Source organism: Balaenoptera acutorostrata, chromosome 3 (assembly GCF_949987535.1).
Source record: "Balaenoptera acutorostrata chromosome 3, mBalAcu1.1, whole genome shotgun sequence".
Lineage (NCBI taxonomy): Eukaryota > Metazoa > Chordata > Mammalia > Artiodactyla > Balaenopteridae > Balaenoptera > Balaenoptera acutorostrata.
In genome coordinates this window covers 105,388,838-105,411,030 of record NC_080066.1, presented here as the reverse complement: position 1 = coordinate 105,411,030, position 22,193 = coordinate 105,388,838, and the positions used below count along the sequence as shown (strand labels likewise).

The 22,193-nt window shown below is 41.6% G+C and overlaps 1 protein-coding gene and 1 gene segment (V, D, J or C); both read right to left on the bottom strand.

The window, feature by feature from the left end:
* LOC103000087 (T cell receptor alpha chain MC.7.G5-like) overlaps positions 1-14,180 on the bottom strand; it is a 277,458-nt gene extending 263,278 nt beyond the window's left edge. Inside the window, exons 1-2 of the mRNA XM_057543700.1 lie at positions 14,132-14,180; positions 13,581-13,877 (exon numbers count right to left, since the gene is read on the bottom strand). Of these exons, the coding sequence (XP_057399683.1) occupies positions 13,581-13,877; positions 14,132-14,180 (346 nt within the window). The remainder of the gene's footprint in view (positions 1-13,580; positions 13,878-14,131) is intronic.
* Positions 14,181-17,277: 3,097 nt separating this feature from the next.
* Positions 17,278-18,202, bottom strand: LOC103000373 (T cell receptor alpha variable 38-1-like). The segment is given in 2 exon segments: positions 17,278-17,585; positions 18,118-18,202. Coding segments are annotated over 2 exon segments (357 nt in total).
* Between the last annotated feature and the right edge of the window lie 3,991 nt (positions 18,203-22,193).

The window sequence follows — 22,193 nt, the reverse complement described above, 5'->3', positions numbered from 1 at the left end:
TCATGTGACTTCTCCAATGTTTCCCCTTAAATCTGAATCTGAATGAAGCAAGACAGGACAAAAGACTTTTAGACCTGACATCACTCACCTTTCTGCAATTGCAAATGTTCTATGCAAGAAATTATCAAAATCAGCCTCCCCATTAAGCAGACAGTGTTTCCTCCTGCCAAGAGGTTTAAATTTCTGTTGCTGTAGTCAGTGGAAAGTGCCCATTTCTGGTGTCACAGAGAGAATGAAGCTTCCAAAGAGAAGTGAGACAAAGAGCTGAGTTAAGAGAGAAAGGAGGGCTTCCCTGGTGGCGCAGTGGTTGAGAATCTGCCTGCTAATGCAGGGGACACGGGTTCGAGCCCTGGTCTGGGAAGATCCCACATGCCACGGAGCAGCTGGGCCCGTGAGCCACAATTGCTGAGCCTGCGCGTCTGGAGCCTGTGCCCCGCGACGGGAGGGGCCGCGATAGAGAAAGGCCCGCGCACCGCGATGAAGAGCGGTCCCCGCACCGCGATGAAGAGTGGCCCCCGCTTGCCGCAACTGGAGAAAGCCCTCGCACGAACCGAAGACCCAACACAGCCAAAAATAAATAAATAAATAAATAAATAAATAAAATCAAGTAAAACTTTAAAAAAAAAAAAAAAAAAAAGAGAGAAAGGACATTAAATCTCCATGCTGCTGGTTTTGTTAGTAACCAAAGCAGGCTACCAGTGTTAGCAAAGCATATTAGTAGGAATCAAAATATCCATAGGGATTAACTAATGCGGTCTCAACACCTAAAGGTTCTACTGTGACCAAGTTCTTAAGCAAAGACTAAGCTTAATATAAGCACATGTGATATTTTGATTTATAATAAGAAATATATATTTGATCTTCATTCCATTTCTGGCATGGAGCACCTAAAACTCTTGGTATTTCTTGTGGCAAGAGTCTTAAAGATGTCTTATATTATGTCAATGAGGTGACTTTTGGAAAGCACCTAAGGATGGGTGTCTAGTTGACAGAGGAGCCAACCCTGTGATTAGAGGGTTGGAACTTTTAGACCCACCCCCCTGACCTCCAGGGAGGGGACAGGGGCTGTTGAATCAACTGCCAGTGGCCAATGATTTAATCAATCATATCTAAGCAAAGAAATCTCTATAAAACCTTTAAGGCCAGGGTTCAGAGAGTTTCTGAATTGGTGAACAGGTGAAGATTCTGGGAGAGTGGTGTGCTCAGGAAGGGCTTGGAAGCTCTGCGTCCCTTTCCCCATATCTTGCCCTATGCATCTCTTCCACCTGGCTGTTCCTGAATTACACACTTTTACAATAAACTGGTGATCTAGTAAGTAAACAAGCTTCCTTAGTTCTGTGAGCCACTCTAACAAATTAATACAACTCAAGGAGGGGGTCGTTGGAACCTCTGATTTATAGCTGGTGGGTCAGAAGTACTGGTAACAACCTGTACCTGAGATTGGCATCTGAGGTGAGGGAGGGGCAGTCTTGTAGGACTGGGCCCTTAACCTGTGGAATCTGACACTATATCCAGATAGATAGTGTCAAAATTGAGTTGAATTGCAAGACACCCAGTTGGTGTCCAGAGAATTATTAGTGTCCTGAAAGCACCTCCTCCTCACCACATTGGAAATTGGGGTTCAGAACATCCATTCAGCACAGAAGCAGGATTGGATATTCTAGCCCAGAGAGTAGGTAGAAAAATAATTTGGGGCAAAACTAAGGATCAGATTAGCTCATATCTGCTTATCTATCAGACTTTTATTTTATGAATATGTCTGGATGTCAAAAAATTTTAAATCTTTTCTTCTTGTTTCTTCATTAGCCTGCATCAGCTCACTCTTACCTAGTAGACTATTTGTTATAGTATGGTATTGTATATGTTGTGTTTCCTTCTAGGCAGAGATGATATTAAAAACTTTTAACCCAATGTTTAATCATCTGTTTGTTGTCTGGTATGGATATCAGGACAGACACAGGTTGTAGGGAGAGAGTGAGAGTGTTAGAACAGAATCCTGGTGGGGACTCCCAGCTATGCCAAACATTTACTCTTTAGTTGCTGGGTCATGGATAAGCTTGGGAGAGGAGCCAAGACAGCCAACATGGCAGGGGTTGAAAGTGAGCATGTAAGGGACTGTTGAGAAATGGTTAGTTGCCAAATAGCATGGTGGTATTTCCATTTTTAACAACCAATAAGGGTTTTATAGTGTATACTCAGGGAATGTCAGCTCCGTATCTAGTAGCTAACTTTGCCTAAAATTCATGTGAAGTGTCAGCAGGTGGGATAGTGCCCTAGTAGATTCATTGTTCCCAGATGTTATTAACTGAGGGCATATGATATACCTTTCCATTCATTATTCTAAATAGAATTATTTGCTTAAACAGCTTTCAAATTATGTAACCATCTTAAACAATCAGCTCTACTTTAAAAAGATGAACTTCTGTGGAATGGGGTTAATCAAACTTTCTACCACCTTAACATACCTTGTGGTTATGAAACACTCCCTCAGTAACAGTGTAACTATGGTAGTTCTCAGGGTTTGAGGGTGAGGTCTGTAGTCTTAAACTCCTAGGTGATTGCTACATGCCACTTCTACCCTATTGATCTAGAACAGTAGGAAGAAAAAGTACAAATGTAGAACTTATGACATTTAGCACTAATTTTTGTACTGTCAATGTTGATTCCCTTTTCCATTAGGACTTTCAAAAGAAAGAAAAAGAATTCTTGGCTAATTTGTCTTTCCCTGATTTTTCATGGAAACCCCTGAACTGGACAATAGTTAAGCTGCTTGGTTTCACTTGGTGTTCATGTCCTTCAGCACAGATTTCGTCATAGCCACACCTGTATTTTATTTTATTTATTTTATTTTTAATTAGTTTTTTACATGAATCCCAAAAGAGGTCCTCCCTGCCTCTGTAAAGTAGGAAAGAAGTAGATTATCATATCCACACATCTTTTCATTTGGTGGAGGTAGGAAGAACCCTATAATCTTTATTATTTTCTTTATTATTTTAAATTTATTATTATTATTACTATTAGAGTTCTCACACTATTTAAAAAAGTGAAATTCTCCCTCCCTTTTCCAGTCCTCCCATAGAAACGTACATTTTAAATATTTTCTACTAGGTATTATTTTAGTCAGTTACAGGAATTATATACTAATAACCATTCTTAGCATTGGCACTTTTTCTAGACTGACTTAAATCTTAGCAATAGTATTCTACCTATTTGATTTCTCAGAAAATTTATATCCTTGATCACAAAAATTTAAAACACTAAATAGAAACTTTAACAAGGATTTTAAAATAGAGATTGGAAATGGCTTCTTCATCATCTCTCAGAGTGTATCCTACAGCAATTGGATATATACGAAGTTGTAAGAAAATGGCAATCATTAGTTTCAGAGAACACCAGGAACTCAGAGGTGAAGATTCAGTTTTACAGTTCATGTGCTGTGTAACTGATTGGAGAAATTGTAAAACATTTTATAAATTATAAAAAGTACACAAATGTAGTTATTTAAATTTTAAGTTTAATGGGATTTTTAGAATAGGAGACCAGATCCCTGAAAGCAGGATTGTCATGAAAACTTCCCTTATTCTATGATTTGGAGAAGAGACATATGCCAGCATTTCTAACTTTTGGGCATATGAAAACTTTCTGGAATTTAGAAAAATATTGCTTCTTCTTCATTCAACAAGTGATACTCCTTATTAGAAAGAGGCTTGATCAGTAACTATTTAATTGAGGATTTAAAAAAAAAATCGTAAGACATAGGTTTAGTCAGTATAGAATATTTTTTTCAAAGTCCAAATTATGCCTAGAATTGTACCCTGATTTCACCTTTCATTACCTATACTCTTACCCAGGGTCTTTATAGCATCAGTATCAACAGCAAGTAACATTTAAGGGTTTAATGGCCAAATACTCTGGAAAGTACTGCAAGGCACTCAAGGAAAGTAAAAGCAATGATCCGTGTTCTCTGTTCAGTCTAGTGACCCTATATAGTTGGAGATGAAAGAACATAAATATGAAACAGTGATCAACAAAGGACGGCATGTAATGAAGGTAGCCTGTAGGTCAAAAGAAAGTTTGACATGATTTCAAACGATTAGGAAAGTCTTTAGAGAAGAGGTGACACGTGGGTTTGCCTTGAAGAGTGTCCAAGATTTGGATGAACAGAGAGTAAAGGAAGAAAGAGTTTTCAAGAAGGAAGGAGAGCCTCATTCACTGTCTTCTATTATTGACCCCTACAGTGTCTGGATTGAAGTGATGACTGATTAACTACCATTCCATAGAAGTTCATCTTTTTAAAACAATGTTTATTGTTTGAGATGATTACATAAATTAAGAAGTTGGTTAACCAAATTATTTTATATTTTTTAAGGACGATATTGAATGGAAAAGTACATTAAGCTCCCTCAGTTAATCACATCTGGGAACAAATGAATCAAGTACCCGATGACAATACACATGAATTATGGGCAGAGTAACTACTCCTCACACAGTTGATATACTATGAGTATGTTCTATGAGACCCATACTGGCTGTTAAATATAGATATACTTCCACACTCATTGGCAATTTGTCACCTCTGAAAGTGCTCTCCTCCAGTATCTACTATGCATTACCCAGATTTACCCAGGATTCAGCAACTAAAGAGTTAATGCCTAGCATAGTAGGGCGTCCCCACCAACCACCTCTTCTGGAAATCTGACCCTCCCCTGTCTGTTCTGGTGGATCTATGCCCTTACGAAACAGGTGATTAAATATTGGGCTGTTTTGAATATCCTGGGATATTGAGGATATCCTGGGATACTGAGAGCCTTTTTGCCCTGCTCACAGAGCACTTGGAATCTCCCAGAACCCCTGACCCTGAGGCATCCACTCCCCGCCCCGCCCCCCCTTCACCTGCCCTCTACTCCCTCTCCCCCTTCTGGAAAGAATCAGTAACACAAGTGATGAACTCTGGAAAATCACTATTTCCAAACCATGTCCCAGGAGCCACAAGGTTGAGGTCCAAAAATTTTGTGGATACTGTGCCCCACATCCTCTTCCTAAATTCAGCTGTGAAACCACAAGCTTGGTGTCAGCCCCACATCAAAACTGTGCCTGTAAAATCCAGTGAGGTCTCAATTTCCTCATCATAGTTCTTTCTCTCTCCTGAGCCTCTCACCCAAATCTACCTTGATCCTGTTTTCCTGATTTTGTGTTAGTTTTGTTTCAGCAACCAATGTGCTTTTTCAGACATTCCAAGCACCAGCAACTCTGGGGCCCTGTCACTGAGCACTGTGACAGACAGGAGGGGTGACCCTCAGAACTCCCATTTTCTCTAAGTCTTTCCTCTCAAAACACAGCTGTGATAAAAATACTGAGTCTTGGGCTTCCCTGGTGGCGCAGTGGTTGAGAATCTGCCTGCTAATGCAGGGGACACGGGTTCGAGCCCTGGTCTGGGAAGATCCCACATGCCGCGGAGCGACTGGGCCCGTGAGCCACAATTACTGAGCCTGCGCATCTGGAGCCTGTGCTCCGCAACAAGAGAGGCCGCGATAGTGAGAGGCCCGCGCGCCGTGATGAAGAGTGGCCCCCGCTTGCCACAACTAGAGAAAGCCCTCGCACAGAAACGAAGACCCAACACAGCCAAAAATAAATAAAATAAATAAATTAAAAAAAAAAAAAATACTGAGTCTCTACATTTTATGGTGGTGTCTTTACTAGTACATTTCTTTTTTTTCGGCCTTTCTTAGATATAATTGACATATAAATTTTTAAGATATTTAAAGTGTACATCGTGGTGGTTTATGTATAGGTAGATATTCTGAAAGGATTCACCTTATCTAGTTGATTAACACATTCATGACCTCACATATTTATCTCTTTTTCTTGCTGAGAACATTTAAGTTCTACTTTCTTAGCACATTTCAATTACACAGTGTTATCAACTGTGGTCACCATGCTTTATGTTAAATCTTCAGACTTTATTCATCTTATAGCTGAAATTTTGTACCCTTTACCGACCTCTTCCTATTTCCTCCACAACTCAGCCCTGGCAACCACTTTCCTACTCTCTGTAGGAAAACAAAAGAAAAAAGTCAAACAAAAAATGTTGACAGTTTTTTCATTTTAGATTCCACATATAAGTGATACCATGCTGTATTTGTCTTTTCTGGCTTATTTCACTTACAATGACAATGCTCTCCAGGTCCATCCATGCTGTCGCTAATGGAAGGATTTCTTTCTTTCTCATGGCTGAATCATATTCCATTGTACATGTATTCAACTTCTCCTTTATCCAAGCAACTAAGGATGGACACTTAGGTTCTTTCCATATCTTGGCTATTGTGACTAATGCTACCATAAATATGGGAGTGCAGATATTTCCTTGATATCATTTTCATTTTGTTTGTATATATGCCCAGAAGTGGGGTTGCTGGATCAGATGGTAATCCTGTTTTTATTTTTTTGAAGAGCCTCCACGTTGTTTTCCATAGTGACTGCACCAATTTACATTCCCACCAACAGTGCATAAGGGGTTCCCTTTTCTCCACATCCTTACCAACTCTTATGTCTTGTCTTTTAGATGACAGCCATTCTAACAGGTGTGAGGTGACATTTCATTGTGGTTTTGATTTGCATTTTTCTGATGATTAGTGGTACTGAGCACATGTTCATGTGCCTGTTGGCCATTGCATGCCTTCTTCAGAAAAATGTCTATTCAGTTTCTCTGTCCATTAAAAAAATTTTTTTTATTGGAGTATAGTTGATTTACAATGTTGTGTTAGTTTCAGGTGTACAGCAAAGTGAATCAGTTACACATATACATACATCCACTCTTTTTCAGATTCTTTTCCCATATAGGCCATTACAGAGTACTGAGTGGAGTTCTCTGTGCTATACACTAGGTCCTTATTAGTTATCTATCTTACATATAGTATTGTGTATATGTCAATCCCAATCTTCCAATTTATCCCTCCCCCTCTTACCCCCGGTAACCATAAGTTTGTTTTCTACATCTGTAACTCTATTTCTGTTTTGTAGATAAGCTCATTTGTACCCTTTTCTTAGATTCCACATATAAGTGATGTCATATGATATTTGTCATTCTCTATCTGACTTACTTCACTCAGTATGACAGTCTCTAGGTCCACCCATGTTACTGCAAATGGCATTATTCCATTTTTTTATAGCTGAGTAATATTCCATTGTATATATTTATCACATTTTCTTTATCCTTTCCTCTGTTGATGGACATTTAGGTTGCTTCCATGTCCTGGCTATTGTGAATAGTGCTACAATGAACATTGGGGTGCATGTATCTTTTCAAATTATTGTTTTCTTCAGATATATGCCCGGGAGTGGGATTGCTGGATCATATGGTAGCTCTATTTTTAGTTTTTTAAGGAACCTGCATACTGATTTTCATAGTGGCTGTACCAGTTTACATTCCCACCAAAAGTGTAGGAGGGTTCCATTTTTTCCACACCCTCTCCACCATTTATTGTTTGTAGATTTTTTGATGATGGCCATTCTGACCGGTGTGAGGTGATATAGCTCACTGTAGTTTTTTTTTTTTTTTTTTTCTCACTGTAGTTTTGATTTGCATTTCTCTAATAATTAGTGATGTTGCACATCTTTTCATGTGCTTTTTGGCCATCTGTATGGTCACCTAATCTATGACAAAGTAGGCAAGAATATACAATGGAGAAAAGACATCCTCTTCAATAAGTGGTGCTGGGAATGAAATTAGAACACTGCCTAACACCATACACAAAAATAAACTCCAAATGGATTAAAGACCTAAATGTAAGGCCAGACACTATAAAACTCTTAGAGGAAAACATAGGCAGAGCACTCTTTGACATAAATCGCAGCAAGATCTTTTTTGACCCACCTCCTAGAGTAATGAAAATAAAAACAAAAATAAACTAATGGGACCTAATGAAACCTAAAAGCTTTTGCACAGCAAAGGAAACCATAAACAAAATGAAAAGACAACCCTCAGAATGGGAGAAAATATTTGCAAATGAAGAAACCGACAAGGGATTCATCTGCAAAATATACAAACAGCTCATGCAGCTCAGTATCAAAAAAACCAAATAACCCAATCAAACGATGGGCAGAAGATTGAAATAGACATTTCTCCTCTGTCCATTTTTAATTGGATTTTTTGTATTTGGTTGCTTCCAAGTTTTAGCAAATGCAAATAAAGCTGCTATAAACATTTGTGTGCAGGTTTTTGTATGAATGTAATTTTCAACTCATTTGGGTAAATACCAAGGAGCTCTATTGCTGAATCATACGATAAAATTATGTTTAGTCTTGTTTGAAACTGCCAAACTGTTTTCCAAAGTGGCCGGACCATGTTGCATTCCCACCAGCAACGAATGAGAGTTTCTGCTGCTCCACACCCTCGCTAGCATTTGGTGTTGTCAGTATTTTGGATTGTACTCATTCTAGTAGGTGTGGGTATTTCACTGTTGATTTAATTTGCAGTTCCCTAATTATATCAATATATGATGCTTTCATACGTTTATTTGACATTTGTATATCTTCTTCAGTAAGATGTTTGTTCATATCTTTTGGCTATTTTTTTTTTTTTAATTTTTTTTTAAAAATTAATTAATTAATTTTTCGCTGTGTTGGGTCTTCGTTTCTGTGCGAGGGCTTTCTCCAGTTGCGGAGAGCGAGGGCCACTCTTCATCGCGGTGCGCGGGCCTCTCACTATCGCGGCCTCTCTTGTTGCGGAGCACAGGCTCCAGACGCGCAGGCTCAGCAGTTGTGGCTCACGGGCCCAATCGCTCCGCGGCATGTGGGATCCTCCCGGACCAGGGCTCGAACCCGTGTCCCCTGCATCGGCAGGCAGACTCTCAACCACTGCGCCACCAGGGAAGCCCTGGCTATTTTTTAATTGGGCTTTTTATTTTCTTACTGTTGAGTTTGAGTTCTTTGCATATTTTGGATACCACTCTTTTACTAGATACATGTTTTGCAAATATTTTCCCCCAGTCTGTGGCTTATCTTTCATTTTCTTAATTTTTATACTTTTAAAAGTGTTTGTCTTCTTCAAAAATATCCACGGTGATTTTCACATGTTGTACTCTTGGGTACATAAGTTGTTTCCTCTCTCTCCATGTAATTGGGAACATATTTTTGAAATGTAATATTTTTTCTTTTACATTTCCAGGCACATAACCTTATCTATATTCTTTCTATCTATTTTGAGTGGGGAAGGGAGATTAGATTCCAAAGGAATGAAAATAGTTCATTTCGTCATTCAGTTCTGACATTTAATTTGGATTTTTGACTTCTCAGCAAGAGAATTGTCTTGGATGACTGGTTCGCTCAAAGGCACACTTTTTTCTAAATTATTTCATCATATCCTTCACTATGTTATAAGTAAGGCCTGTTAGACCTGATAGTAGAGTTTTTATATAAGGGAAGTGTAACAGGAAGGTGTAGGTGAGATAGGAATGTCAATTTTATTGGTCTCGGGAGACTGATCGAAGAAAAAGGAAGATGGAGGCAGAGCAAGGAAATCAGATGTCAGGACCCTTGTCCTTTCCCTCTCCTGCAAAAGACAGATTAACTCATGGGGTGAAGATAGGTTAGAAACATGTAGATAAATATGAGAGCACAAGAATATTGGAGAGTGGAGCACGTCTCAAAAGTCCAGGTGGGATAACCCACACCTAACGAGTTACCTACCCATGCAGAAGACCAGGCCGGCTACTCAGCTACATAGACCAAAGGATCCAGAAGGCAGTACATGGATTTAAGGCTTTTCTTCCCTCCTCAACTGACACTCAATTCTTTCCCCTTATTACCAAGATGTCATCCTGGGGAAGGGGAGGCTAAGGTGGTGGAACTTCAAACAAAGCACCTAAAGAGACTGAGTCATCCAAGAGACTTTAAATCAGCCCTAACACGGAGTTGAACTTTAAATGGACTGAATATTTAAAAACATTGACACCCGAAAGGAACTCTTTAAACCTGAAGAAACTGAGGTATTGTTAATTGCAAGTTTCAAAGTTTAAGTTTCATAATGACTTAGTAGATGGGATGGTTAATGGGAAAGATCATTAGAGAAACTTTTTTCTTTACATATCTTTCTATATGTAACTAAGTACAGTGTAAATTTGCTATCCTACTATATAAATCTCCTTTTTTCCTCCCTGTGTTATTCATTAGTCCATTCGTCCATTCACCCATCCCATTGAATTGATTTGTTGAAACTACTAAATAAAATAATACATGTTATGCACCTATCAGAATGTGGGACATGTATACACAGTTTGTGTTAGCTACTACTACTACTATTATTGTTGATATAATATTGTCATTACTATTAATTTTCTGCATACCATATAGTCTGTTTCCTCTGAGTTAGTTCAGAATCCCTAGTAAATACAACTATGGAGGAGATGGCAATGTAGAAAAGTTATCAATTTTTATTTTATCATGTTTAATGAGAAAAATGCCATCAATTAACTTCACTCAAAAAAACTTTAAAAAATCATATCTGTGAATATAGCCAATATTTTACAGTAACTATAAACGGAGTACAACTTTTAAAAATTGTGAGTCACAATGTTGTAGACCTGAAACTTACATATAATATTGTACACCAACTCTACCTCAATCAAAAAAAAAAAAAAAAAACTAGCAATATAACACTGGCCAAATTAAAAAAAAATTGTATCTGTGAATTTAAGAACATTGTAGGCACTATTGCTATTCAAATGAATAAAACTCAGCCTCTGACAAGTAAAGCTTGCATTTTAGTGGGAATAAAGTAAAACATACATTTAAGTTCCATAAAGTGTTAGGTTTGTTACAGTAGAAATATGCTTAGGGTTTCAGTTATGGGTTAAAAAGAGGAAGTGGTCAGTTGTAACTGGGCAAGAGGGTCAGGATAAGGATTCAGAGAAGAGGGGAAACTTGGGAACATCCTGAACAGCAGTGAAGTGGTTGAGCGGGGATGGGCATTCCACACAGAGGGAACAGAGTACACAAAGGCGTAGAGGCAGGAAACAATTTCATGTGCTGATGAGATGAGAGCATAGCGTGGGAGAGGATAGGAGTGTGACAACAAAGGAGGCTGAATTACTAATCCATTAATCCATTCAGCAGATAGCTCTCGACTGTTTACCCTGTCAGGCATGGAAGGTGCTGGGGATACAGTAGTGGTCTCTGCTTTGATGGACTCACATTCTGAATAATCACAGTCTTCTTCTGTGGGAAACGGGGCTTTGTTGAAGGGGGAATGACTTTATTTTTATTGTAGGAAGGTCACTTGGTGGCCGTGTGAAGCAGTGTTTGAAGGGGGCACAAATGAGGACGGAGAGACTAGATGATAGACGGACTAGAGGTAGATGATCATTTATTAATTCAAATGAAAGGAGCTGACGCCACTAGAAGCAAGAACAGAAAGAAGTAAGCTTTGATAACTAGCTTGAATCTATTAAGTCTTGGTGACTACTTGGACCTGGGGCGTAAAAGAGAGGGTAAAACTTGAATGGCCCAGAGTTATCTGACTTGTGTGAGAGGTGATACCCTCACTGAGTTTGTTGTCTCACCTGCTTTTCTAGACAAGCTAGAGCCTGGGGTGCTGAGCCTGGGCTGGGACCTGATGCTCTAGGAACTGAAGCTGGAAGGGGTATGTTTAGAGTGAGTGGTGGGACTGGATGGGATTTGGTGAACAGGGGTGGCATAACTTGCCCTTGGGCTGCAGCATGTGAAACTAAATGGGAGTGTTCCAGACGGCTCCAAGCTGTTCAAGGGGACTAAGAGGGGACCTTTAGCTATGAGGCTATGGGTCTAAGGCAGGCAGTGGAGGAGCTCTCAAGGAAGGCTGTGAAAAAGCCACAGGAAATCCAAAAGAATATCTGCATGTCACCAGCTCTGGTTCTATTCCAGCCTGGGTACCTAATCCCATGAGCTAGCACTGATAACTAAGGGATGAAACAGTATTCCTGTGAAAGCTTGTTTTTAGTTATTCTTTAGCAATGTGGCTTTGGCTCCCCTTGGTTTCTTCCAAATCCAGTAACTTCCATCACTCGTTTTAAACATACCTCCAACCTCAGCTCTGGAAACCTCTCAGTGGACTTAAATACAGCCGTGGAGTATCTGCTCCAACTTTATCACTCACTTGAAGTGGGCAGATGGAATTAAATGCTCCACGAGGGGTCTTCATAGCAAAAGCTATGTGTTGGGGGAATTACGGACATACAAAGAAATGTTGGATCATTTTTTCTATTTTATTATTTTTTCAGCTTTGCGTAAGTATGATGAATCCTTTCCAGGTCCAGACATCCCCGATTTCTCAGGGGATGTAAGGTGGTGGCCCTGACGATGGCAGCTGCTTGGCTCTACCTTTAGACCTGGTTCTTCTAGATGGCTCACCTCCTCCCAGCAGCAATGATAGCATAACCAGAAGCTAAACTTCTTGTTTTTAAATATATATATATATATATATATATATATATATATATATATATATTTATGGCTGTGTTGGGTTTTCATTTCTGTGCGAGGGCTTTCTCCAGTTGTGGCAAGTGGGGGCCACTCTTCATCGTGGTGCGCGGGCCTCTCATTATCGCGGCCTCTCCTGTTGCGGAGCACAGGCTCCAGACGCGCAGGCTCAGCAGTTGTGGCCCATGGGCCCAGTTGCTCCGCGGCACGTGGGATCCTCCAGACCAAGGCTCGAACCCGTGTCCCCTGCATCGGCAGGCGGACTCCCAACCACCACGCCACCAGGGAAGCCCTAAACTTCTTGTTTTTTAAAAATTAATTAATTTGCATTTGCTGACGAGTACTAGCAGCACATGAAATCCTATTTGACAGTTTGTTGTCTTTCCTCAACTTCTTAGGTCAGACCAATGGTGCATGAAGGAAATTTAAGAAACACAGGGTGAAATTAGGTTAAAGTCAGGAAGGGTGACTGATAGATCAATCAGGAAACAATGAGATAAATGTGATGTAGTTTTTCACCCCGTTTTGTAATTAGAAAGAAATAAGGTGTGAGCACACACACACACACACACACACACACACACACACACAAAATCAGATAGCCTAAGCTGGGAGGTAGAGGGTGGAGAAAGTCTCCAAACTCAGAAATTTATTGTGTGTCTTAATCCTGAGCAAAGCTGAGGAGGGAAAAATAAAAAATAAGATTTGTGGGGAGTATAAAAACTCAATTTCGGATATGTTGACTTTGATATGATCATGGGGCATGCAGATGGAGAATATAGGTTTAGTTTGAGCTATGAGAGTGCCTGGATGGCAGTGACACAGAATATCTGACCTGTCCTATATAACAACAGGGTTGTGACAATTAAATAAATACATGTGAATGTACTTTACAAAACTATAAAGCATTGTGTACCTCCATTATTTTTATTACTATTTTGAGAATCCCAGCTTATAGCATCATTTCTGTGTTTCTTATAGGCAGATAGAATAGTATTTCTTTTCTCCAGAGAAGTCAATGATTTTTCTATGTTCATCTTACCTCGACCACCTCCCCCGACCTCTGCACAGATGCTGAGGTTTGAGGTTTCTGTAAGCCTCTCTCTGCTGTTCGTCTCACTGTGGACCTCTGTAAGCACAGAAATACATTGCAGCATCCTCCAGCTGGGAGTCTGAGATCCTGAGGCTGAAGGATTTGGCTTCTTTCTGGAAGTTCACAGAGTAGCGACTGTTGGTTGCATTCTGTTGCTTGTAAGCTTCTTGGAGAATAATGAAAATCATCTCCCCGCTGGGAGGCTGTTTGTACCACAACAAATAATAATCACTCTCACTAGTGCTATATGTACAGTCCAGGGTCACTGTGTCTGCCTCTTGCACAGACACTTCTGGTTGAGGCTGAGTGACCATCTGGGCCACACTGGATCCTGCGGGAAAGAGGAGAGAAAGGACCACCCTGGGTGTCACAGGAGGGAGAGAAAGCAGACAGACCAGCCCAAACTGGTTCCCATCCCCACCCACCTTTCTTCTGCCTGATCCAAACTTCAGGTAAAATCCATCCGCTTTCTTGCCTCCAGTAGCTGGGACCCATGAGGAGGTAAGATCCCTGTGTTATTAATCTTTCTTCTTACTTCCCAGTCCTATTGGATGTTAGTAAAAGCAAAACATGTGCCTTCCTTACCAAGATAGGTGGAGACCACGACAGCCCACAGCAAACCGGGGCCTGCCATGCTGGCAGATCTCTCCTGCAGGGTGAGAAAAACCTCTTGTTCTTATCTGAACCTTGGGTATTAGCTGCACTGGGTGACATCACAGCTTCAGAACAGGAGCTGGTATGTCAGGTGGACAGTTGAGTAGCTGTTGTCAACTGTGCAAGCAGTGCCCTCTTCAGGTCACAGAAATAATTACTGAAGCAATTCCTATGATTCACTCCTCTACCCAGAAAGAACTTGGTTTAAAGAAATCTGTTCTGTAAGGAATCTGTTTATACGAGTTTCAGATTTCTATTTCTATTCAATGAAGAGACCCTGATATTTAAAACATACCCTATTTTTCCCTTCATTGCTGCTTTTAAAAATCCTACCTTTTATCATAACTTCTCCAAAGAAACCTTCTGTGACTGTGTTAGAACATACTGATTTTCCCCTTAATATTCTCTTATGAATATATGATGTTTACAAAATAAATTTTAAGCATAATCTTCGGGCTCTATCTAGGACTTATTATGTGCCCAAAATTGCCAAGAGCATTGAAGAATGCCGTATACCTGTACTAGGCAAAGTTCTGTCCTGATAGAGACCATAATATATTTGGGGGAGGAAAGATCAGGGCCTGGAAACAATAGCAAATGCTTTAAAAAGGTAAGTGACTATGAATCAGTCTTTCAGATTCAGCACAGTGTGACTTTAGGAGAGAAGGAATTCAAGGATTCACTATTAGAGAAGAAACTTTGGAGGAGATAGAGCTTTAAGGTGTGCTTATGGGACTAATATGATTTGACCAGCCTGATACACACATAAAAGGGAAAGTTGGGTGAGTGGAACAACCAGAAAAAAAAGTCAAGAGTTTGAAGTGCTTATGGGTCAGTAAGGAGAATAGATGGACTGGAATAGAGGTATATTTTGAGAAGAAGTAGGAATGAGGTTTAAATAATAGAGGGTGAGCAGATTCAGGGACGGGGATAATGATAAAAGTTGAGACTTGGTAAGTAAGGACATGATCACACATCTGCAGAGACTGGAGTTTTGTAAATATGGTCTGTTTCACCATCTTTTGAAAAAATAAGGTGACAGCTTCTATTTTTCCAATTATGTAATCACTCAAGTACCCACATGCTCTTATTAGCAATCAGCCCAGTAAAGTTCACCTTGAACTTTCTTCTGTTCTTTCTCTATTAAATTTTCAAAGAATTCCCTATTAAAATTTCAAAGAAATTTTCTCTTTTAAATTTTGTTCCACCCCAAAATGGAGCCTAAAGCAAGGACTCAGGTGAAGATAGTTTATTTAGGATGCGATCTTAAGAAGCAGAAACGAGGAGGTAGACAGCACAGGATGAGGGCTTGATTCTGCCAGGATCTCCGAGAAGCATACAGGATGCTTCTCAGGATTATCTGCTGGGAAACAAGAAGCTAGTGTATTCATCTGTCTCTTTCCCCTCTGGTTGGTGTTTGCTGGCAGGGGTGGTAATTCCCCTATACTTTCAGGCTGTGCTTGCCCATGGGCTGAATGAGCTCCCAAGGAGTCAGAGAAGGCCCTGGGGTAAGAAGTAAAAATAATGCACAGTGCATGCTTAATGTTGGATGTTATCAGCTTGAGATGAGTCCGAGTGTCCAAGAATTGTCTATCACAGCTATTGATAAATTCAGCCCTAGGCATTTGGACGTGACAACAGGCACATGAGATATTTGTTATAGGGCGCTCTTTGCACTACTCAGATGCGTGCTTGTCTTACGTTATTTTCACTGTGTCTCTGAGTCTTCAAGATTGTGGCTGGCTGCAATCCATCTAAAACACTTAATACAGGAGGTTGCACAACCTGAGCTTCAGGCTCCACTCCTTTAATTGGTACCAAGTCTATAAATGGTACTCATCTTTTCCCTCCTCCACTGTACTCTCCAGACTTCCTTATATTGGATACCACTTTGGCGAACTTAGATTCTTGCCTGGTGGGGTGACCCAGACCTTCATTGCTGAGAGATCTCAATTCTTTGTCACTTTGTCCTTTTTAGGCCTTGTTGCCACTTGCTCTTTTTACTGGGCATGGAAACACCCCATGTGAAACGTTTACATTCCAAACATAGTTCTTCTTGCTCTCACTGTGTAATAACAATCTGGTACTCCATGATAATCGGGTCGATTATGCCTCCATCTAATAACTCCTGTCTTTGTCTGCTGGACCATTGGCACAAGGAGTTCAAAGTGACCTAGGTGGCGGTCATAGCTGCAGGTTCAGTGGGGCCCTTACTGAGTCCGCTGGTGGAAGCATTCTTCCTCAGGGAACCAGGACCTCTAATCCAGCAGAGCCTAGGACTATGAGAAAAGGGAAACACAAATTCTGAAGGCGGGTTACAGGGAGTGATAGGAGTAGAGTCTGTTCTGCTTCCATTTCTTGGTTTCTAAACTTGTGTATTTTAGCTAGGGTGCCACGGCATCATACAACAGACATTGATTTAAGGAATATTATCTCTTCCTGGAATAGCATTCCAACCACTAATGCTGTTGCCCCTGAGCTGGCTTCTTAGCTGAGCCTTTAACAGGCCATTCCATCATTCTTCTAGGTCACCTGTTCTGGGTACCGTCAACCTAAGTGAACTCTTAAGTCTGTGGTAGGACCAGTGGGTTCCCTCCCTGGTTATGCTGTCACAGCTGTTGTGTTCTAAAATGGGTACCTTTTTCTGAGGAGATTCGGTTTTGGACATGGATGGACAATTAAAAGAACAAGCACCTATGAACAAAACGGAAAAGATTAAGATTCCCGGAGGCAAGAGCTCCCAGGAAAATTATAAAGATTTGCTGGACAGAGGAAATGCTTCAGAAGTCTGACCTGTCACATATACCATATGAAGCTATGAGGGTTGCAAATGATAGCAAGTATGAAGACAACCTGTAAAACTGGACAGCACTACACGTGTCATTTTTACTGTTAATTTAAGGACTACAAGTCATAGACATTCACCACTCTGTGTCTCTTATATTCAGATAGGAGGAGCTTTTATTCCAAGGAGAAGTCAATGACTTTCTATATTCCTCTTACCCCGACCACTTCCCCCGACCTCTGCGTAGATGCTGAGGTTTGAGATTTCTGTAAGCCTCTCTCTGCTGTTCGTCTCACTGTGGACCTCTGTAAGCGCAGAAATACATTGCAGCATCCTCCAGCTGGGAGTCTGAGATCCTGAGACTGAAGGATTTGGCTTCTTTCTGGAAGTTCACAGAGTAGCGACTGTTGGTTGCATTCTGTTGCTTGTAAGCTTCTTGGAGAATAATGAAAATCATCTCCCCGCTGGGAGGCTGTTTGTACCACAACAAATAATAACCACTCTCACTAGTGCTATATGTACAGTCCAGGATCACTGTGTCTGCCTCTTGCACAGACACTTCTGGTTGAGGCTGAGTGACCATCTGGGCCACACTGGATCCTGCGGGAAAGAGGAGAGAAAGGACCACCCTGGGTGTCACAGGAGGGAGAGAAAGCAGACAGACCAGCCCAAACTGGTTCCCATCCCCACCCACCTTTCTTCTGCCTGATCCAAACCTCAGCAGAACATACCAGCTTTCAAAGAGCCAATGCATTTACTCTGCTATTCATCTTCTCTCATTTCACAGCCCCATTAGATAACATTATAAAGAAAGACCTAGGGCTTCCCTGGTGGTGCAGTGGTTGAGAATCTGCCTGCTAATGCAGGGGACACGGGTTCGAGCCCTGGTCTGGGAGGATCCCACATGCCGCGGAGCAACTAGGCCCGTGAGCCACAATTACTGAGCCTGCGCGTCTGGAGCCTGTGCTCCGCAACAAGAGAGGCCGCGATAGTGAGAGGCCCGCGCACCGCGATGAAGAGTGGCCTCCGCTTGCCGCAACTGGAGAAAGCCCTCGCACAGAAACAAAGACCCAACACAGCCAAAAATAAATAAATCAATTAATTAAAAAAAAAAGACCTAAACCTTCCTTACCCAGACACATGGAGACCAGGACTGCCCGCAGCAAGCTAACAAATATCATGCTTACAACTCTCCCCTGCAGGCCGAGAAGTCTCTTGCTCTGATCTGGGTTCCCCTCTGTGCTCAGCGAGGCTTGAACTTCAGAGCAGGAAATGGTATGACAGGTGATGGGTGACTGTCTCACTGACAAAAGTTTTCCCAATGCATTTTGGTCTCGCTTCAGGAACTAGGCTCTTGGTTGTAATTTCAGATGAAAGTGAAAACTGTTTTCTGAGTTTTTTTAACTTCTAGGCTGAAAATAAAGAGAAGAGGGAGCTGGCAAATTTATTCTGCTAAGACCTAATCTTGGAGAGAAGAATGGGGAGCTGGAATAGTGGGCAGAAGTGGCAGGGTTTTATTTGCAACAATGGCAAACTCTATAATTTTTCTTTGCATTAAAAAAATAAAAATGACAAAGCAAGTATAATATAAACAGTTAATTATGGGTGATAAGAATATACCTGTTATATTAATGTATTCAATTTTTTAATAGTTTTTCAACTTCTCAAAATAAAGAATGAGAAAAAAGATATATGTTTGTGCCTGAAAAGAGCACGGACTAAACTCAGAGTAAGTGGAAGCAGATCATGTAGTGTCTAATTGTGCTTATATTTTCCATGGACACTTAAAAAAAAAAAAGAGACCTATTTTTTTAAGAAGTTCTGAAATAACTATTGCAGGAGTTCTCATCAGCACCGAATTGCTTCAAAGAACTCATATTAAGAGTTGCTCCCATCCATTTTGCTCTCATTCCATTTTGAAAAAATATTGTGAACAAGGAAAAAAAGACGTACTGTGATTCACTAGAAGTTTGTGTTTCCAGAGGAAGTAACAGGGACACTTATGTAATTCCAGAGTTGGAGTCCCCAAGCCAAGAGTAAGAATGGGCTTCTGCTACATACTGGGTACTGCTACATACTGGGTACTGTCTGACAGCACAGGTTCTCTTGTAACAGAGGTGGGTGGCGGAGTCTTCTCACTGAGAGAGATGCTCAGGCAATTGTAAGAGTTGGGACCAGCCCTGAATGAGGCTGCTAAAATCTCTGTGCCCCTAAGTTCAGTTTGATAGCAATGGAAGAAGGAGCAACCAGAATTTCTTCTAGATCATCTCCATCGTTGCCCCATGATTTGAATTCCTGTATCTTGGTTTTGGATTCCCAAAAAGTCAGCTCTAATACAAGGACTTGTGTATAATTAGTTTATATGCAGGTGATTCTAGGAAACATTAGTAGGAAGTGAATCAGAGAAGGGAAGGAGGGGCCAAGACAGGGTGTTGTCATCGAGCCAGTTACTACTATGGGCAATTGGAGCTTAATCCAGCTGGGTAATTCTGGGAGACGGCATAGCATACCCTTTGGAGTTACCCCAAATGAGGCATAAAGGAGCTGGAGTAATTCATAAACTCATGACCCATCATGGCTTGAGGGCTGCTTTGGGGACATCGATTCTCTGGCACACCTGAGTTGTCCTGCACACTGGCCACATGCTCTCAGGGTCAGAAAATAGTCCCCAGAGTTGCTGGGGTTTTCAGGGTGTAGCGGTGACTGTCAGGGGCTGTGAGCAGAACACCAGCAGCATCTGTACAGCCCATCCCTTTCACTGCTGAGATCCACTTGTGCTCTATGTTAAATTTAATCAGAACACTAGTTCTTTAAAAAAAAATCAACAGAAGGATCAGTGAGACAAGTTATAATTGCTATAGTTGATTCCACAGCCATAATTCATATTTATTATCTTCCATCTACCTCTTATATCACTCATTCTTGATTCTCTTTCACCTTTGACTAATACTTCTATATCTAGACGTCTGTCCCAGGGAGGTAACCTAGACCTTCATCCCTGAGGGCCCTGAGCCCCTGGTTATTCTCCCCTTATCAGGCCATAGTTGCTACAATTGCCTGTTTACAATAATGGTAAACAGGCAATTGTATGGTCATGAAATGGTAAACAGGCAATTTTTATGGTCATGAAAGTGCTAAAAGTCATCCCGGTGAATCCCCTGAGTTTTAGACCTATTTTTCCAGCTCCCAATAGGCAGCAACAGCCCTAAATCCTCATGATAATCAAGATAGATTGCCCCTGCCAGTGTAGTAACTCCTTTCTTGGCTTTCTGGTCTTCAGACATGAGTATCTCCAAATGACCAGGTGGTACAGGTAACATTCGGTTTCGTGAAAACTTCTTTGTTTCCCTAATAGAAATACCCTCTACTTTCTCTTCAAAAGGAAACAGGACCTCTAGTCCAGAAGAACCTAGAATTATGAGAACAGGAAACACAATATCCAAGTGAGTCACTGAAACTGGGAGTTGATGGGGAGATAGTCCTACTTCCACTCCTTGGTTCCCAGGTCCATGCATTTTATCTAACAGGAACACAGCACCATCTTGAAGAATAGTTCTCCAGCCTCTCAGAGCACTACCTCTAAGCTGGTGCTTTAGCTGAGCCTTTCAGTGGTCATTCCAATGTTCTATTGGGCTAGTGGTTTGTGAATAATGCTGTATGTAGTAAATCAGCATACTCAATGGTCACATGCCTGTTGTCCCAACTTTTTGCTATACATTGGGTCTGTTGATGCAAAGGGATGTGAAATCCCTTGATTAATCATAATGATCAATCAGGCACTCTGAGCCCTCAGTTTATGCCGCTATGTGTGGCACTATGGAAGGGAAGGCAAACTCATACCCAGAACATGTATTAACCCAATAGGAAAAGATTTATGCCACCTCCAGGGTGGAAGTGTCCAATGTAATCAACTTGCCAACAAGTGGCTGGTTGGTCTTCTTGAGGGGTGATTCCACATTGAAGGCTCCCTGTTGTATCTGCGGCTGACAGGTTGGATATTTGACAGCAGAAGTAGTGAGGTCCGACTTGGTGAGAGAAAACCCGTGCTTCTGGGCTCACGGAGAACCTCCATTCTGTCAGCTTGGCTAATCTGTCCACAGGTCTGCTGTTCAAGCACTGAAGTGGACGAGGACAGAGGCTGGTGACATCCCCTGGTTGAAGCATCTTGCCATGTGGTCACTCGGTGCTTCCTCGTAGTGGACACTCCCTGGGGAGCAAGGATGTGAGACAGTATCCGAACACTGTGTGCCTTCACTTGCTTCTCCTTCAGTTCACGGTCACTCCTAAATGTGACTCTCCCTCCTCCCACCCCAGCTGACCGTAGAAAGGAGCAAGATGCTAGGCCAGGGGTCACCAACCCCTGGGCCACCGACCAGTACTGGTTCGTGGCCTGTCAGGAGCCGGGCCGCACAGCAGGTGAGCGGTGGGCGACCGAGCGAAGCTTCGTCTGCTGCTCCCATCACTCGCGTTACCGCCTGAACTATTCCGCCCCCCGTCCCATGGAAGAATTGTCCTCCTTGAAACCAGTCCCTGGCGCCAAAAAGGTTAGGGACCACTGCTAGGCACTTTTTTTTTTTTTTTTAATTTATGGCTGTGTTGGGTCTTCGTTTCTGTGCGAGGGCTTTCTCCAGTTGAGTGGGGGCCACTTTTCATCGTGGTGTGCGGGCCTCTCACTATCGCGGTCTCTCTTGTTGCGGAGCACGGGCTCCAGACGCACAGGCTCAGTAGTTGCGGCGCATGGGCTTAGTTGCTCCGTGGCATGTGGGATCCTCCCAAACCAGGGCTCGAACCAATGTCCCCTGCATTAGCAGGCAGACTCTCAACCATTGCACCACCTGGGAAGCCCTAGGCACTTTTAAAAATCACCCCTTTGACTCGTCTCCAGCCAGCTGGTTGAAATTTTATCCTCTTTTAAGGAGGAACCAGACTTGCCATCATACTGTGTTCTCCTTTCACTCTGTCCTTTTCTAAACTTTTTACCATTTTCCCTCAGGTTTTGGTACTTGGTCTTCTACCCCAGTCTTTTCAGAATGTCAACGTACATTTTCTTTCACTACTGAATTTGATGGTTACGGCTTTTAAGGTTTTGTATTCTTGATATATTTGTAGAAGTCTACAAAGGCGCTCAAAGGCAAGCATTTTACTCTGTTTCCTCCGTTCTTTAGTGCTCTCTTCTTTCTGATATTAAGCCTCAGGGTTTTGAACAGA